The sequence below is a fragment of the Dendrobates tinctorius genome, unplaced genomic scaffold (assembly GCF_039654945.1).
Source record: "Dendrobates tinctorius isolate UK_male_01 unplaced genomic scaffold, ASM3965494v1 ptg000102l, whole genome shotgun sequence".
NCBI classification, from domain to species: domain Eukaryota; kingdom Metazoa; phylum Chordata; class Amphibia; order Anura; family Dendrobatidae; genus Dendrobates; species Dendrobates tinctorius.
Window position 1 is genome coordinate 884658 of NW_027361770.1, and position 14645 is coordinate 899302.

The following is a 14645-nucleotide window of genomic DNA, read 5'->3' on the forward strand; positions in this document are numbered from 1 at the left end:
AAGAGGTTTTCTGGGCACACATATTATTTTCAAGTTGTAAAGCTAAAGCCTGACAGAAAGGGAGAAGCCTCATAATTCACTTGCAGGTAAGGTTCTTCTGCGTGCCTGAGTTGTCACACATGGTTGTGCTCCTTACTTTCTGCCCCATTCCAAACACAAGTATGTAGAAGGTGGAACAAAAATCAGCAAAAAGGCGAAGTTCTTTGCTAAAAACACTTTTATTTCTTGAACCTGAGGTAGATCTTGGTACAGATATAGTTTGTTTTACTGGTCTCCTATCACAAATTGTATCCTGTTTTTTAACACCTTAGTGACCGGGCCAAATTTTTCAAATCTGACCAATGCCAACTTATGTGGTAATAACTCTGGAACGCTTAAACATATCCCAATGATTATGACACTGTTTCTCATGAAATAGTGTACTTTATGATAATGGTAAATTTATGTTGATATTTCCTGTGTTTATTTATAAAAATATTAGAAATTTTATAAAAATTACCAAAAACTAGCAATTTTCAAACGATTATCCCTTTAATCCAGATAGTTAACTATACAAAAACATTAATAAAACAAAAAAAGTGGTTTGGTACCGTGTTAGCCAGTAGAAAAAAATATATAAAGTGCTCTCAGTGAGAGAAACAAAATAAGAATCTTGTGGGTATGATACCTTTTAATGGCTAACAAATAATAGTGAATGTTGTTACAAAGCAAGCTTTCGGGACTGCTTACGTCCCTTTGATCAGCCTGATGAAGGGACGTAAGCAGTCCCGAAAGCTTGCTTTGTAACAACATTCACTATTATTTGTTAGCCATTAAAAGGTATCATACCCACAAGATTCCTATTTTGTTTCTCTCACTGAGAGCACTTTATATAAAAACATTAATAAATTACATTTCCCACATGTCTACTTTACATCAGCACCATTTTGTTAGAATTTTAAGAAGGTTTAAAAATCTGGCAGTAATTTTTCATTTTTTTAAGGGAATTTACATTATTTTTAGGGACCTATTAAGTTTTGAAGAGACTTTTGGGGGTTTCCAATATGTAGGGCCCCCAAAGTGATATCATTTTAAAAACAGCACCCCTCATCATATATAAAATTGCTTTCAGGTAGTTTAACACTTCAGGTGCTTTTCAGAAGTTAATGCAAAGTGGCATAACAGGAATGAAGAAGTTTATTTTTACCATCTAAATGTTGATAACTTCTGAACAGGTCACAATAGCTGGAAGACACTAAGGCCATTATTAGGCCAAGAATTGCCATGGCAAACATCAGGACCACACGATTAAGATCTCAGGGTGCCGATGGAGTTGAGAAAGGAGCCCACACTCTTTTAACCATTTAAATACTGTAGTCATTATTGACAGGAGCATTTAAGGGGTGAAACGACTATTGTCCATACCAATACTGATCGTGGCTGATGCAGCAAGTTGTCAGCTATAGTGTACAGCCGACAGCTGCTGGATTGTCACCCGTCAGGGGATGCTAGGCTCTTATACCTCAGGTCAGTAAAAAGACGTATTGGTGGTCACTAAGGGGTTAATTGTTAGCCGAAATAAGTGCTTTTAGTGTCAGACAGCGCCTTGTTGTGCCCCTTCTTTCCCTCCTTCTACATTGCTGTGGATACAGACCCATGTGGTTATCTGAGCAGAAGCCGGCGGCAGTCTGTACATCACTACGCTTACTTGCATAGCTCACCAGGTGAGCGCATAATACACTACCCTTCCATTTCCACCAGCTATAGACAGTTTTGGGAAAGTGAAACTGCATGGGCAAGAAATTTGCCATCTTTAAACTATACATGATCATGTCTTAGGCTGGCAGAGGATTGTGGGTGGATTGGGTTGGCACTGAGAGTGGGAACATGTGAGCTGAAGTTTAGCTCTGTCTCTTGGGAAATGTAGTCTCTGGGCACAAAGGGAAAACTGTGAGGAAGTTCAGGATGTAAACAATAATAGACCACAATAATGGCTGCAATATGCAGAAAAGGAGCTAAAAAGTAAAATAACAGAAACTAGAGGATTGGGGTATTTATTACAGGAACTGCCAGATTATTTTGATGTGCTCCGAAAACCTATTTAAGGCGAATTGTTAGATGATTTTCATAACCGAAAATATTACTCAGTAGGGTAATGTATCTAGAAACAGTCTGTCAATCACAGGAGGTGGTGTTACCAAATCTTCAAGCTTTAGATAAAATATACGCTGTAGTCCCAAAGTGCAGAGAGCTTGAAGATCAGTAAGGAGGTTTAATACTGCAGCAGCGGTCACTTGATCCTTGTTTTGGCAATCTGAAGATAAGTGCTCTTTCAAACAAGATATGATCCTGTGACGTAATTCATTTACTTTCTTGGGTTCTTTTAGACCATGTCGTTCTTTGAGGGGAAAAATATGAAGCATTAGAGGAGCATATATAGATTATTTTAAATTCAATTATATTTTTGGCAAATACAAATTTTCACAAAGTCCAATGAAAAGTAAATAGAACTGACACATAAAACAGCTTTTAGTTTTAGGGTGTGTGCACACGTTGCGGTTTTTGCTGCGGCTTTTTCTGCAGAGAAACTGCATATCTCTTGGCAGAAACCGCAGGGTAAAATATTCCAGCGGATGAGAGAGAGAGAATTTTATGTGTCTGTCCAAGAACGGAGAATGCAGCTGTGGTTCCGCAAAAAAGAAGTGACATGCTGCAGAAAATAAACTGCAGCGACTCTGCGTGGAAATTTCCACAGCATGTGCACAGCGGATTTGGTTTTCCATAGGTTTACATTGTACTATGAACCGCATGGAAACTGCTGCGGATTCGCAGGACCAAATCCGCTGCGGATCCGCAGCAAAAACCGCAATGTGTGCACACTCCCTAAGTCTTAGCATGAAGAATGATAATTATGGTACTTATTTAGCTTCTACTTCAAATTGGGTCCAAAATAAAAAGTTTATAAACTAACAATAAACACTAGAACTGATATTATTGATCTGCGCAGATAATACTGTTGGTAAAAGGGAACCTGGCAACTTGGAAAACACTATTTTAAGAGGTATAGGAAAATAAGGTTACAGCGTCTGACCACCTTACAGAAAGTGTGGCCACTGGGAGGAAATTAACTCACTTATACTGTGAGCGGTGGCTGTAAACACACCCCGACACCTTGACTGACAGCTCACTCTGCACGGATGCACTACAAAAAGCAAAAAACACAAAATTATGTTTACTAAACACCCTTATTATTATTACCGTTATGCATTATTTGCAGTTTATTTTTTACTTTTTTATTTTAGGATATTTGTGTTTTTTTGCTTTTTGTTTTTTCTGGTTAATGGTCATATGTTAATAAGCACTTACAATGTGCATACACATTAACTTACTTTCTCAGTTCAGACTCCACTTTTTTTTTACAGATGCACTACAGACTGAGCTGTCAATCAAGGTGCTGGTGTTTGATTGCCTTCATTGGTGACAGACTACTCCCCCCTCTTATCAGAAGGTTTTGGATAGAAAAGTCGACATCCACAGGATGGAGCACATGACAGCCTAACTGAATGCGAGTTTGAAGAGATTTGAGACCATCTGGGCTCCCTGGGACTATTTTAGGTCTCAAAACAATAGTTAGGAGCATGTTGGCTTTTGAACAGGTTTTTTCTTCTCTTCACTATATGTATGTCTCATCTTCTTTAGTATTGTGGCTTTATTAGTATTGTAATATGAGTATGGGGAAGGAGTCATCTTAATTTGGCATCATTTAGAACTGCTGATGGACATGTCTTTTTCTGTTCTATTGCACAATATGGTTTGATGGCACTAGGGGGAAACATCTTCCAAGAGTTCATTCTAATTGTACTCCATTGTTTCCATGCACACTTCTATGAGTGAATGCAGGCATCTCCCAGGGGGGAATTTTTTTTACTAGCAGCCGCATTTTAAGTAAGCGGCTGAGCAGTATTGTAAAGCTATATAACTGAAAATGAGCTCTTTATCTGCAAGTAAATAGCGTTTTCTGAGGTGACAGGTTGGCTTTAAGAATGGAATGCATATAAAATTATTTTCAATATTTTGTAGATAAACTTGCTCTTCTGCAATATGTTGAGTTCGTGCTCAGAAGTACAAAATTGTCCCAAAATCTCACAGTTTAATTAGGCAAATTTACTGCATAAATGATGACTCAATCCAACAGGCGTATACAGATATCCGATCTGACATTTTAAACTTATGCGGTCTCTGTCAAAGTGATCTGTACATAAGTGACAACAGAAGATCACCATGTGACTATATAACATCAGACATATATGTACAAAATGCTATCCAGAGGATACCATATTTTGCGGGCTGTAAGACCAACCAAACCATAAAACCCAACCTCAAATTTTGGGGTGGAAAACAGCAAAAAAAATTTTTTAAATAAAATTTTGTTGCATCTTATAGTCCATTTTAATGGTAGCTTACTGGGTGTGGGGGCGCGGCAGCGCTGGAATGGGGTCACAGAAGGTAGGGTTGCTGCTTCAGGAGGCAGGAGTGGGACAATGCTCTGGGCCCCGGGCTAGGAGTGTGCATCCAGGTGGTGCAAGGTTGCGGGCCCTAGTCTCTCATAACATGTTGGTGAAAGGGAGTGGAGTCCCCTTTCCCAATGATTTCCCTGCGATGGACTTCGGGAAAATGGCCGCCAGAGGTGACGCATTTGCAGATTGAGATCTCTGGAGATCTCAATCTGTGCTTGTGCCACCTCCAGTTGCGGGCCCTAGTCTCTCATAACATGTTGGTGAAAGGGAGTGGAGTCCCCCTTTCCCACTGATTTCCCTGCGGTGGACTTCGGGCAAATGGCCGCCAGAGGCAACGCATTTGCAGATTGAGATCTCTGGAGATCTCAATCTGTGCTTGTGCCGCCTCCAGAAGCCTTTTTTCGGAAGCCCACTGCAGGGTGGTAAATGGGAAAGGGAACTCTGCTCACCGGCGCCAATATCTTATGAGAATGCAGAGCCCGCAACATCGCCCAACTCCTGCTGCTGTCGGCCTCCTGAAGCAGCTACCCTGCCTTCTGTGATATCACTCCACCGTTTGTCACCATCAGTCAAAAGCCGCCGATTTGCAAAAAAAACGGATCCGCCATTTATCTTGGCGGATGTTTTTTTCCCCATTGACTTTCATTATCGGCGGATTTTGACTGAGGATCGTCCGTTGCATCCGTATTTCTGCGGATCCGCCAAAATTTTGGCGTCCGCTGAGATCACCGAACGGACAATGCAACATTTTTTTGTTGTCCGGATCCGTATGTTCCTCTTTTGCTACATGTTTAACCCTAAATCCAATCTGGCTGCTGGATAAAAAAGTCTCTCTCTCTCCGCCTCATCGCCCGAGATCTCGCCTCATCGCCTGAGATCTCGCCTCCTCTGACTGCTACATCGCCGGTAGTCATTTTTTCTTTTCAGCCGCAGTTCCTTTAAAATTCCGAAATCGGCGGATCCTGGTGCACCAACGGTCCGGTGGCTCCCGTTGGTGTTTCATCGCCCACGGATCCGTTATCTGCTATTTTAGCGGCTGCCAATGCACAGGAAAAACGTAAGTGTGAAACAGGCCTAAGATACCTTCAGATTATAAGACGCACCACCATTTATCTCCCAAATTTTGGGGTAAAATAAGTGAGTCTTATAATCAGGAAAATACAATATTTTAGAAAGCAAAAGGGTTAAATAAAATGATTGTTTAATAAACCTAGAGACAATCCTGTTACTGTCTGTGATAGTACGAGAAATCTTTGGTAGAAAGCGTATCTCTGGAAATAAAAGGGATATCTGTCCTAAAATGGACCAGGTAGAGTAAGTGCAGGTAAAGGTATTGCAGTATGTTGGCTCAGTGGTTAACAATGTTGGTTTGTATCACTGGGATCCTGGGTTCAAATCCTATCAAGGACAACATCTGCAAGGAGATTGTATGTTCTCCCTGTGTTTGTGTCGGCTTCCAAAGACATATTGATAGGGAATTTAGATTGCGATGATAATAATCTGTAAAGCACTGTGGAATATGATAATGCAAAGCATAATAACTAAGGAAATAAAGGTCCCTCTGAAGAGGGAATATTAGTCAAAGGTTGAGACAAAGTGCTAGGGACGGCAGAACGCACTAAATATAAATAATAGGAAGTGCGTTCGCCGCCCGGGGTCCACCGTGCAGTAGGTGTAACAACTGTTGCTGAGTAATGGCAGACTCGCTATATGGCGGTATACTGCGCTCGGGTTAAACGTCACCCGAGGTGCGCAGAGCAGACTCTGTTAACCTCACAGAGGCATTTTAGTACAAATAAAGCATAAACGCTGAGCCTGTTAGCTTCACAGGTCTCAGCTGGCATGCACACACGGTATATGGTCACAGGACACGGCCCAAGGCAGAGGTTGGTGTCTGACTTGACCTACCATGCGTGCGGCGTCGCTACCGCGGACGCCAGTAAGTGCTGCTAACTGCAGAGCGGCGGTAACTACTGCCGCTGTACGACAGTGCCGTGAGGCGACACACTATCGGACGCTAGTGTAGTGGTGCGGTATGCACTGTGGCGTATGGCTTGCCACGGACTGGCGCTGACTATAGCTCTAATTCCCTATCCACATGCGTAATATCAGAGGGAAGGGGTTTCATAATGAGTCAGTCACCAGAATCATACATCCATCACCATTCACACATAGCAAGTATAGTCTATACTAGGGCATGGGCGAGCGGCCATTCGGGCCTTTTATATCCATGCGCTTCCATGACCTTTCAGACCTCTAAGATGGGCCAATCAGATCAGGACAAGGACCTGAGCACGTGATCCCCGATCTCCACTGGGAGATCGTCTTGTGGGCATGCCCAGTAGTGAGGCGAGAGTACTTAGCCTCTGGAGTGGTTTCCTGCAAAGCAGGTTGCGCTACCATTGCTGGACCAGAGGTGGCAGCAACATCCAGACCCAGAGAGCTGGTCTGAGCAGGGCGCCTGGATCGCCAAGATTGCTGTGCAGGTCCCTGAGCGGTTGGAAAGGAATGGGAGACCGCTGGATGTATGGCTCTGGATTCCCGCTGTGCAGCTGCAGGAATCCGACGCCTAACAAAAAGGAGCTGAGTTTTGTACGGAGAGCGTAATAGCATGTTAAATTCCTAGAAGAAGTGGAAAGTGGAATCAGAATACGAATCTCCGTTGAGTATTTATTGATAGAGAAAGCATAGTGAGAGACCAAGATAGTGGCAGCATGCACAATAGTAGAAAGGCACAGGATACTAAAATACTGGGCAAATATGCATTTATTTATTTTACTCCTGTCACGGTTCCACCACTCAGTGTGTCTGGGATTCAGCTACTGAAAGCTCGGCTGTTCAGTATGGTTAATGGGTGTGCTGAAGCTCTCTGTACTTTGACAGCTTGGCCATCCAGTCTGGTACTGGGGTGTGCTGAGCTGTCAATGTGGTGATTGACAGCTCAACTATCCAATTTGAGACTGTGAGGCGTCGGCTGTCATTATGTGTTCACTATTCCAGTTAATTGCCATGCTTCTTAACTGAGCTGTGTCTACCAGAACTCTGCCAGAAGTAAATTCAGCTTGTGAGGTTTGTGCTTTCCTGTGCCTTGAGTTCTGTATACTTGATCTGTTGCCTGACCTTGGGCTTAGTCTTACCAGCTGCCTGTTTAACCCTTTCAGCTCTGATCAGTTATCCTCCTGGTACTCTGACCTCGGAATGTTACCTGACTACGCTTTTGTCTTTCATCTGTTTATGATGTACTCTCCTGGCTTCTGACCTTGGACTCCTTGACCACTCTGACTCAGGGCTTGGCTGTGAGAGGTGATTAGCGTCACATTACGTCTGGCCGATACGATTTTCTTTTTAAGCAATATGGATCCTGTTCACACGCTTTATGACCAGATGGCAAATTTGATGCAGATGACTCAGGCTAAGGATTGCCAGAGTCTGGAGTCATCGCAATATCAGTTGCACAGTCAAATAAATAACTTAATGGAGACCCCCATAACCCCCTACTGTCGGCAGTGGCTGTGACGTCAGTACCCTTTGATGTACAGTTGGTCTTTTCGGAATCTGAGAAATCCCTCCCTGATAAATTTTCAGGAGAGAAAATTCCAGTTTAGGGTATTCAGGGAGAGCTGTACGTTATTTTTTACCCTGCGCCCCCGGTCGTCAGGGGAGGAGTTCCATCGGATGGGAATAATCATGTCAGTACTGTGAGGGGGTCCTCAGACCTGGGCATTTTCTTTGTCCCCACAAGCCCCAGAACAGTTTCCTGTTGATGCCTTTTTTGACAGTTTACAGACCTGGTCAAAATTGTTGGTACCCCTCATTTAATGACAGAAAAACCCACAATGGTGACAGAAAACTTAAATCTGACAAAAGTAATAATAAATCAAAAATTTATGAAAATGAACAAATGAAAGTCAGACATTGCTTTTCAACCTTACTTTCACAGAATTGTTAAAAAAAAAACATGAACTAAGCCTGGACAGAAATGATGGTACCACTAAAAATAATGTGACAAAAAGGGACATGTTAAATCAAGGTGTGTCCACTAATTAGCATCACAGGTGTCTACAATCTTGGAATCAATGAGTGGGCCTGTATATAGGGCTACAGATTCTCACTGTGCTGTTTGGTGACATGGTGTGTTTCACACTCAACATTGACCAGAGGAAGCAAAGGAAAGAGTTGTCTCAGGAGATTACAAAGAAAATTGTAGACAAACATGTTAAAGGTAAAAGTTTTAAGACCATCCCTAAGCAGCTTGATGTTCCTGTGACTACAGTTGCACATATTATTCAGAAATATAAGCTCCATGGGACTGTAGATAACCTCCCTGGACGTGGCCGCAGGAGGAAAATTGATGAAAAATCAAAGAGACAGATAATACGAATGGTAATAAAAGCCCAGAAAAACTTCTAAACAGATTAAAGGTGAACTTCAAGCTCAAGGAACATCAGTGTCAGATTGCACCATTCGTCGTTGTATGAGTCAAAGTGGACTTCATGGTAGACAACCAAGGAGGACACCATTGTTGAAAAAAAAAAATCAGATAAAAGCCAAACTGGAATTTGCCAAACTACACCATGTTCCAAATTATTGTGCAAATTATATTTTTATCTGATTTTCCTAATTGGTCGGTGCAAATGACAGTCAGTTTAATAAAAGTCATCACCCGTTAGCGTATACATCAAATTTTATTGAAGAAACCTCCCAATGATAACAGTATAATCTCCAAAATGAATAAAAACTCAAAATGCACTGTTCCAAATTATTAGGCACAGTAGAATTTCTAAACATTTGATATGTTTTAACGAACTGAAAATACTCATTTGTGGAATTTGCAGCATTAGGTCACATTCACTGAACAAAAATGCTATATAACTCCAAAACATCCTAACAGGCCATATTACATGTTAACATAGGAACCCTTCTTTGATATTACCTTCACAATTCTTGCATCCATTGAACTTGTGAGTTTTTGGAGAGTTTCTGCTTGTATTTCTTTGCCTGAAGTCAGAATAACCTCCCAGAGATGCTGTTTTGATGTGAACTGTCTCCCACCCTCATAGATCTTTTGCTTGATGATACTCCAAAGGTTCTCTATAGGGTTGAGGTCAGGGGAAGATGGTGGCCACACCATGAGTTTATCTCCTTTTATGCCCATAGCAGCCAATGACTCAGAGGTATTCTTTGCAGCATGAGATGGTGCGTTGTCATACATGAAGACTAATTTTCAAACAGTCTTGCTTACTGATGAGTGTCGAGCAACCCTGGATGGCCCAGATGGATGGAGTAGTGGATGGTTGGTGCATGGCCACCATGTCCCAACAAGGCTGCAACGTCAGCAAGGAGGTGGAGGAGTCATGTTTTGGGCCGGAATCATGGGGAAACAGCTGGTAGGGCGGGCCCTTTAAGGTTCCTGAAGGTGTGAAAATGACCTCTGCAAAGTATATAGAGTTTCTGACTGACAACTTTCTTCCATGGTAAAAAAAAAGCAGAAACGTACCTCAGAAGCATAATCATCTTCATGCATGACAATGCACCATCTCATGGTGTACATGTTGACAATCCACAAAGCTTCTGGGAGAATGTCCTATAGACAGATGAGACACAAATGGAATTTTTGGCAACTCACGTCAGCTCTATGTTCACAGATGCAAAAATAAAGCATATCAAGAAAAGAACACTGTCCCTACTGTGAAACATGGAGGAGGCTCTGTTATGTTCTGGGGCTGATTTGCTGCATCTGGCACAGGGTGTCTAAAATCTGTGCAGGGTACAATGAAATCTCAAGACTATCAAGGAATTCTAGAGAGGTCGCAGGTCATGGGTCTTGCAACAGGATAATTGTAGACAGAGTCAGGTAGGCAGCTTCAAAGGGAGCGCCAGGCTGGCTGTGGGAGTAGATACAATGAGGATGGTCTGCTGCAGCTCCGGCCGGGTACCTCAAGAGAGGATCAGACAGGATAAAAGAAAAATAGACAGGTCATATGGAGCGCAAGTGACGCAGCTCAGCTGGTATTAAAAGTCTTAATTTATTAGTTTCCACAACGCGTTTCAACATAATGGCTCTGTCTTCCTCAGGTGGCAGTTATACATAGAGTGGGATGGGGAAGGTATGTAAAGGTGAAGCAGCAAATGAAAATTAAGAAGCAATTAATCAGAACGCCCACATGATTAAAAATGCAAATTAAGACTGCACAAAAAAAAAGGATGCAATATAAAACACAAACTAAAACCAATCTAAAAGTAAAAAAATAAATAAAAACAATGTATATAAAAAATTATCACAACATACATTACATGACTCTCTCAATGGTGAGGTTTAACCCTTCAGGGGCCAGTGTGCCTAGTTTAAAAATCCAGAAACTCTCCCTTCTTATTAGACTATTGTACCGGTCAGGCAAATCATCTGGAATCTGGTCAATGACAATAAGTTTTAATGAACTCCAATTCTTTTGGTGCACTAGAGAAAAAATGTTTAGAAAGACTATGTAACATGAACCCATTTCGGATATTTTGACGGTGCTTATTGAGCCTTGCATGCATCGTCTCTATTGTCCGACCGATGTATTGCACCAAAAGATGTATTGCTGCCACCTGTGGAAGACTGAGCAATTCCGTTGAAATGTGTTGTGGAAACTAATAAATGAAGGCTTTTAATACCAGCTGAACTGCGTCACTTTTGCTCCATATGACCGGTCTATTTTACTTTTATCTTGCAACAGGATAATGACCCAAAACACATAGCTAAAAACACCCAAGAATGGTTAAGAGGAAATCACTGGACTATTCTGAAGTGGCCTTCTATGAACCCTGACCTAAATCCTATTGAGCATCTTTGGAAAGAGCTGAAACATGCCATCTGGAAAAGGCAACCTTTAAATACGAGACAACTGGAGCAGTTTGCTCAGGAGTGGGCCAAAATACCTGTCGAGAGGTGAAGAATGACAGTTACAGGAATCTTTTGATTGGAGTGATTGCCTCAAAAGGTTGTGCAACAAAATATTAAGTTAAGGGTACTATCATTTCTGTCCAGGCCCATTTCTTGAGTTTTATTTTAAAAATTCTGTGGAAACATTGTTGAAAAGCAATGTCTTACTTTCTTTTTATTCATTTTCATTGATTTTTGATTTATTACTTTTGTCAGATTTAAGTTATTTCTGTCACCATTGTGGGTTTTTCTGTCATTAAACGAGGGGTACCAACAATTTTTACCACGTGTGTAGGTCTGATATATGACGAACCCGACAGAATCCAGGTCGCTGAGGCTAAGATCATGAACCTGGGCCAAGGGGGTCGCACAGCTGAAGATTACTGTACTGAGTTTCGGCAGTGTTCCACCAAAGTTCTATGGAACGATGCTACTCTCAGTTGCCAGTTCCAAAGAGGCTTTTCTGAGACACTGAAGGATGCTCTGGTCCTACATGATGACCCTTGTTCTCTGATAGAGGCCATGACTCAGGCCATACAAATGGACCGCAGAATCCATGAGAGACATGGTGAACAGCAGGCCGCATGTTATATTTCTCTGGAGCAGGTCCACTTACTCGAGGTTAGAGTTGCCAGTCTTCATGTTGCGGAGAGAAGATGGAGAGTAGATCTCGGACACTGTCTATACTGGGGTCTCTCTGTACGTTTTCTTAAGAATTGCCCAACTCATCCTCAAGCTATCAAACCATTGGGAGAATGTCTGAGTCTGGGTGATGGCCGAAGAGGTCACCCAGACTCCCATGTACCTTTTCCTTCCTCTGATAAAGTATTGATAACTAGTTCTCGAAGGAATTCACTGTATTTATCAACTTTGGTGTTTATTGACTGTGGGTCTGATACTAACTTTATTGATCCGGGACCGGTTCTGAAGTTAGGGTTAGAGACAGTTAGTTTAGAAAGACCCATTCAAATCATCGCCCTTGACAAGACACCATTAGCTCACAATTTGGTCAAGAGAGCAATGGTGGATTTCACTCTCCAAGTGGGAGCATTCCACTCTGAATCCATCTCCTGTTTTGTGTTGGATAATGTACCTGCTTTAATGGTACTGGGGTTTCCATTGTTAGCCGATTCCCAGTCCAGTTATTGATTGGTGTCAGAAGAAGATTGTGAAATGGAGCCCCATTAAATGTTTTAATTTTTTAAAAATGTACAAATATCCTCTGCTAGTCTGGATGGTCTTCCGGGGTACCTGAAGGACTTCAGAGATGTGTTCTCGGAAAAAGAGGCAAAGGTACTACCTCCCCCATCATCCCTATGATTGTGCCATTGATCTTTTTCATAGCGCCAAGTTGCCACCTTTACAATTTGTCGGGGCCTGAATGGACCACCATGAAAGAATATGTTAACGAAAGCATACGGGTCATATCTGTCCTTCCTCCTCCCCTATAGCTACTGGATTTTTCTTTGTTAAAAAGAAAGATGTGGGTCTCCATCCTTGCCATAATTTCAGAGAATTAAATAAGATCACTTGTTAAAAATACTTACCAACTTCCACTCATCCCCAACCTTCAGGTGCATCTCACAAAATTAGAATATAATCAAAAAGTTTATTTCAGTTCTTCAATATAAAAAGTGAAACTCATATTATATAGGGTTATTACAAATGATCGATTTCAAGTGTTTATTTCTGTTAATGTTGATGATTATGGCTGACAGCCAATGAAAACCCAAAAGTCATTATCTCAGTAAATTTGAATACTTGATAACACCAGCTTGAAAAATGATTTCAATATCCAAAATGTTGGCCTACTGAAATGTATGTTCAGTAAATGCTGGCCAATCAAGCACAGAGATACTGTTGTTTTTAAACCAGATATTGGTACTTTTGTCAGTGTGTACAGGTGTTAAAGGGAATCTGTCACTCTTTTTTTGGACTATCAGCTGCCAGCATTGACATCAGGGGCTTATCTACAGCTGTAGATAAGCCCCCAATGTAACCTGAAAGATAAGAAAAACACGTTAGATTATACTCACCGGAGGGGTCGGTTCTGTCCGACGCCTTCCATCTTCATACGATGCCGTGTAGTAGCTCCGGCGCAGGCGCACTGCTCTGCCCTGTTGAGGTCAGAGCAGAATATTGCAGTGTGCAGGCGCCAGACCTCTCCCGACGCCTGCACACTGGAGGACTCTGCTCTGCCCTCAACAGACACAATTTCCTTGAAAAAGCTAAAAAGGCGAAACGTGCGTCCGGACTCCAGGAATTCTGTGAACAGGCGATTAAATGGGTATGTGCTCATGTTATATGTGATTACCAGCATAGGGATTTTTTCCTCTATATGGCACTTTACAGACCACTATAGGTCTAGGTGGATATATGCTTATATGCTGAAATATTTTTGCACTTTACCATTACCTGTATCCATTCCTTTATTCCTGTATTTGTGTGTATTTCACTTGGGTATACATTCCTTCCTCTTACTTGTATTTTGTTTGTCTATTTATCTATGATATGAATTTACGTAATAAAATTTATTTTTTATGATATATCTCTCTTTGTGAGTGGTGTGCTCAGGATTCTTTGTATCCCCTTTTTGGTCTCTGCCCTCAACAGGGCAGAGCAGTGTGCCTGCGCCACTACAGGAAGGGAAGAAGAGGAAGGCATCGTATGAAGATGGGAGGCGTTGGACCGGACCGCGACACCCATCGGATTGGACCACCCCCTCCGGTGAGTATAATCTAATGTGTTTTTCTTATCTTTCAAGTTACATCGGGGGCTTATCTACAGCATTACAGAATGCTGTAGATAAACCCCTGATGTTAATGCCGGCAGCTGAAAAAAAAGGGTGACATAATCCCTTTAAGTTCTGCTGGAGAATGAAATTTCCATATAAAAAAAGCTTGTCAGCAGAGGGAAGCATGAAGTGCTCTAAACTTTCCTGGTAGATGGCTGCACTGACTTTGGTCTTGATAAAACACAGTGGATCTACACCAGCAGATGATATAGCTCCCCAAACCATTGCTAATTGTGGAAATTTCACACTAGAACTCAAGCAGCTTGGATTGTGTGCCTCTCCACTCTTCCTATAGAATCTGGGACCTTGATTTCCAAGGTCTAGTGTGAAGTTTCCACAATCAGTGATGGTATCACTGTGTTTGATTGGCCAGCAAACTCGCCTGACCTTAACCCTATAGAGAATCTATGGAGTATTGTCAAGAGGAAGA

The 14645-nt window shown here is 41.9% G+C and overlaps 1 protein-coding gene across 4 annotated transcripts in view; it reads right to left on the bottom strand.

Moving 5' to 3' along the window:
- Nucleotides 1–855: 855 nt before the first annotated feature.
- The window catches only part of NR4A3 (nuclear receptor subfamily 4 group A member 3), a 379358-nt gene continuing 365568 nt past the window's right edge, over nt 856–14645 (bottom strand). For 3 of the 4 annotated variants that reach the window (XM_073587666.1, XM_073587669.1, XM_073587665.1), the window contains one exon: nt 856–2377. In XM_073587666.1, coding sequence (XP_073443767.1) covers nt 2124–2377 — 254 coding nt within the window. In that variant the 3' untranslated portion in view covers nt 856–2123. The remainder of the gene's footprint in view (nt 2378–14645) is intronic. The other variant, XM_073587672.1, reaches the window with a different exon arrangement.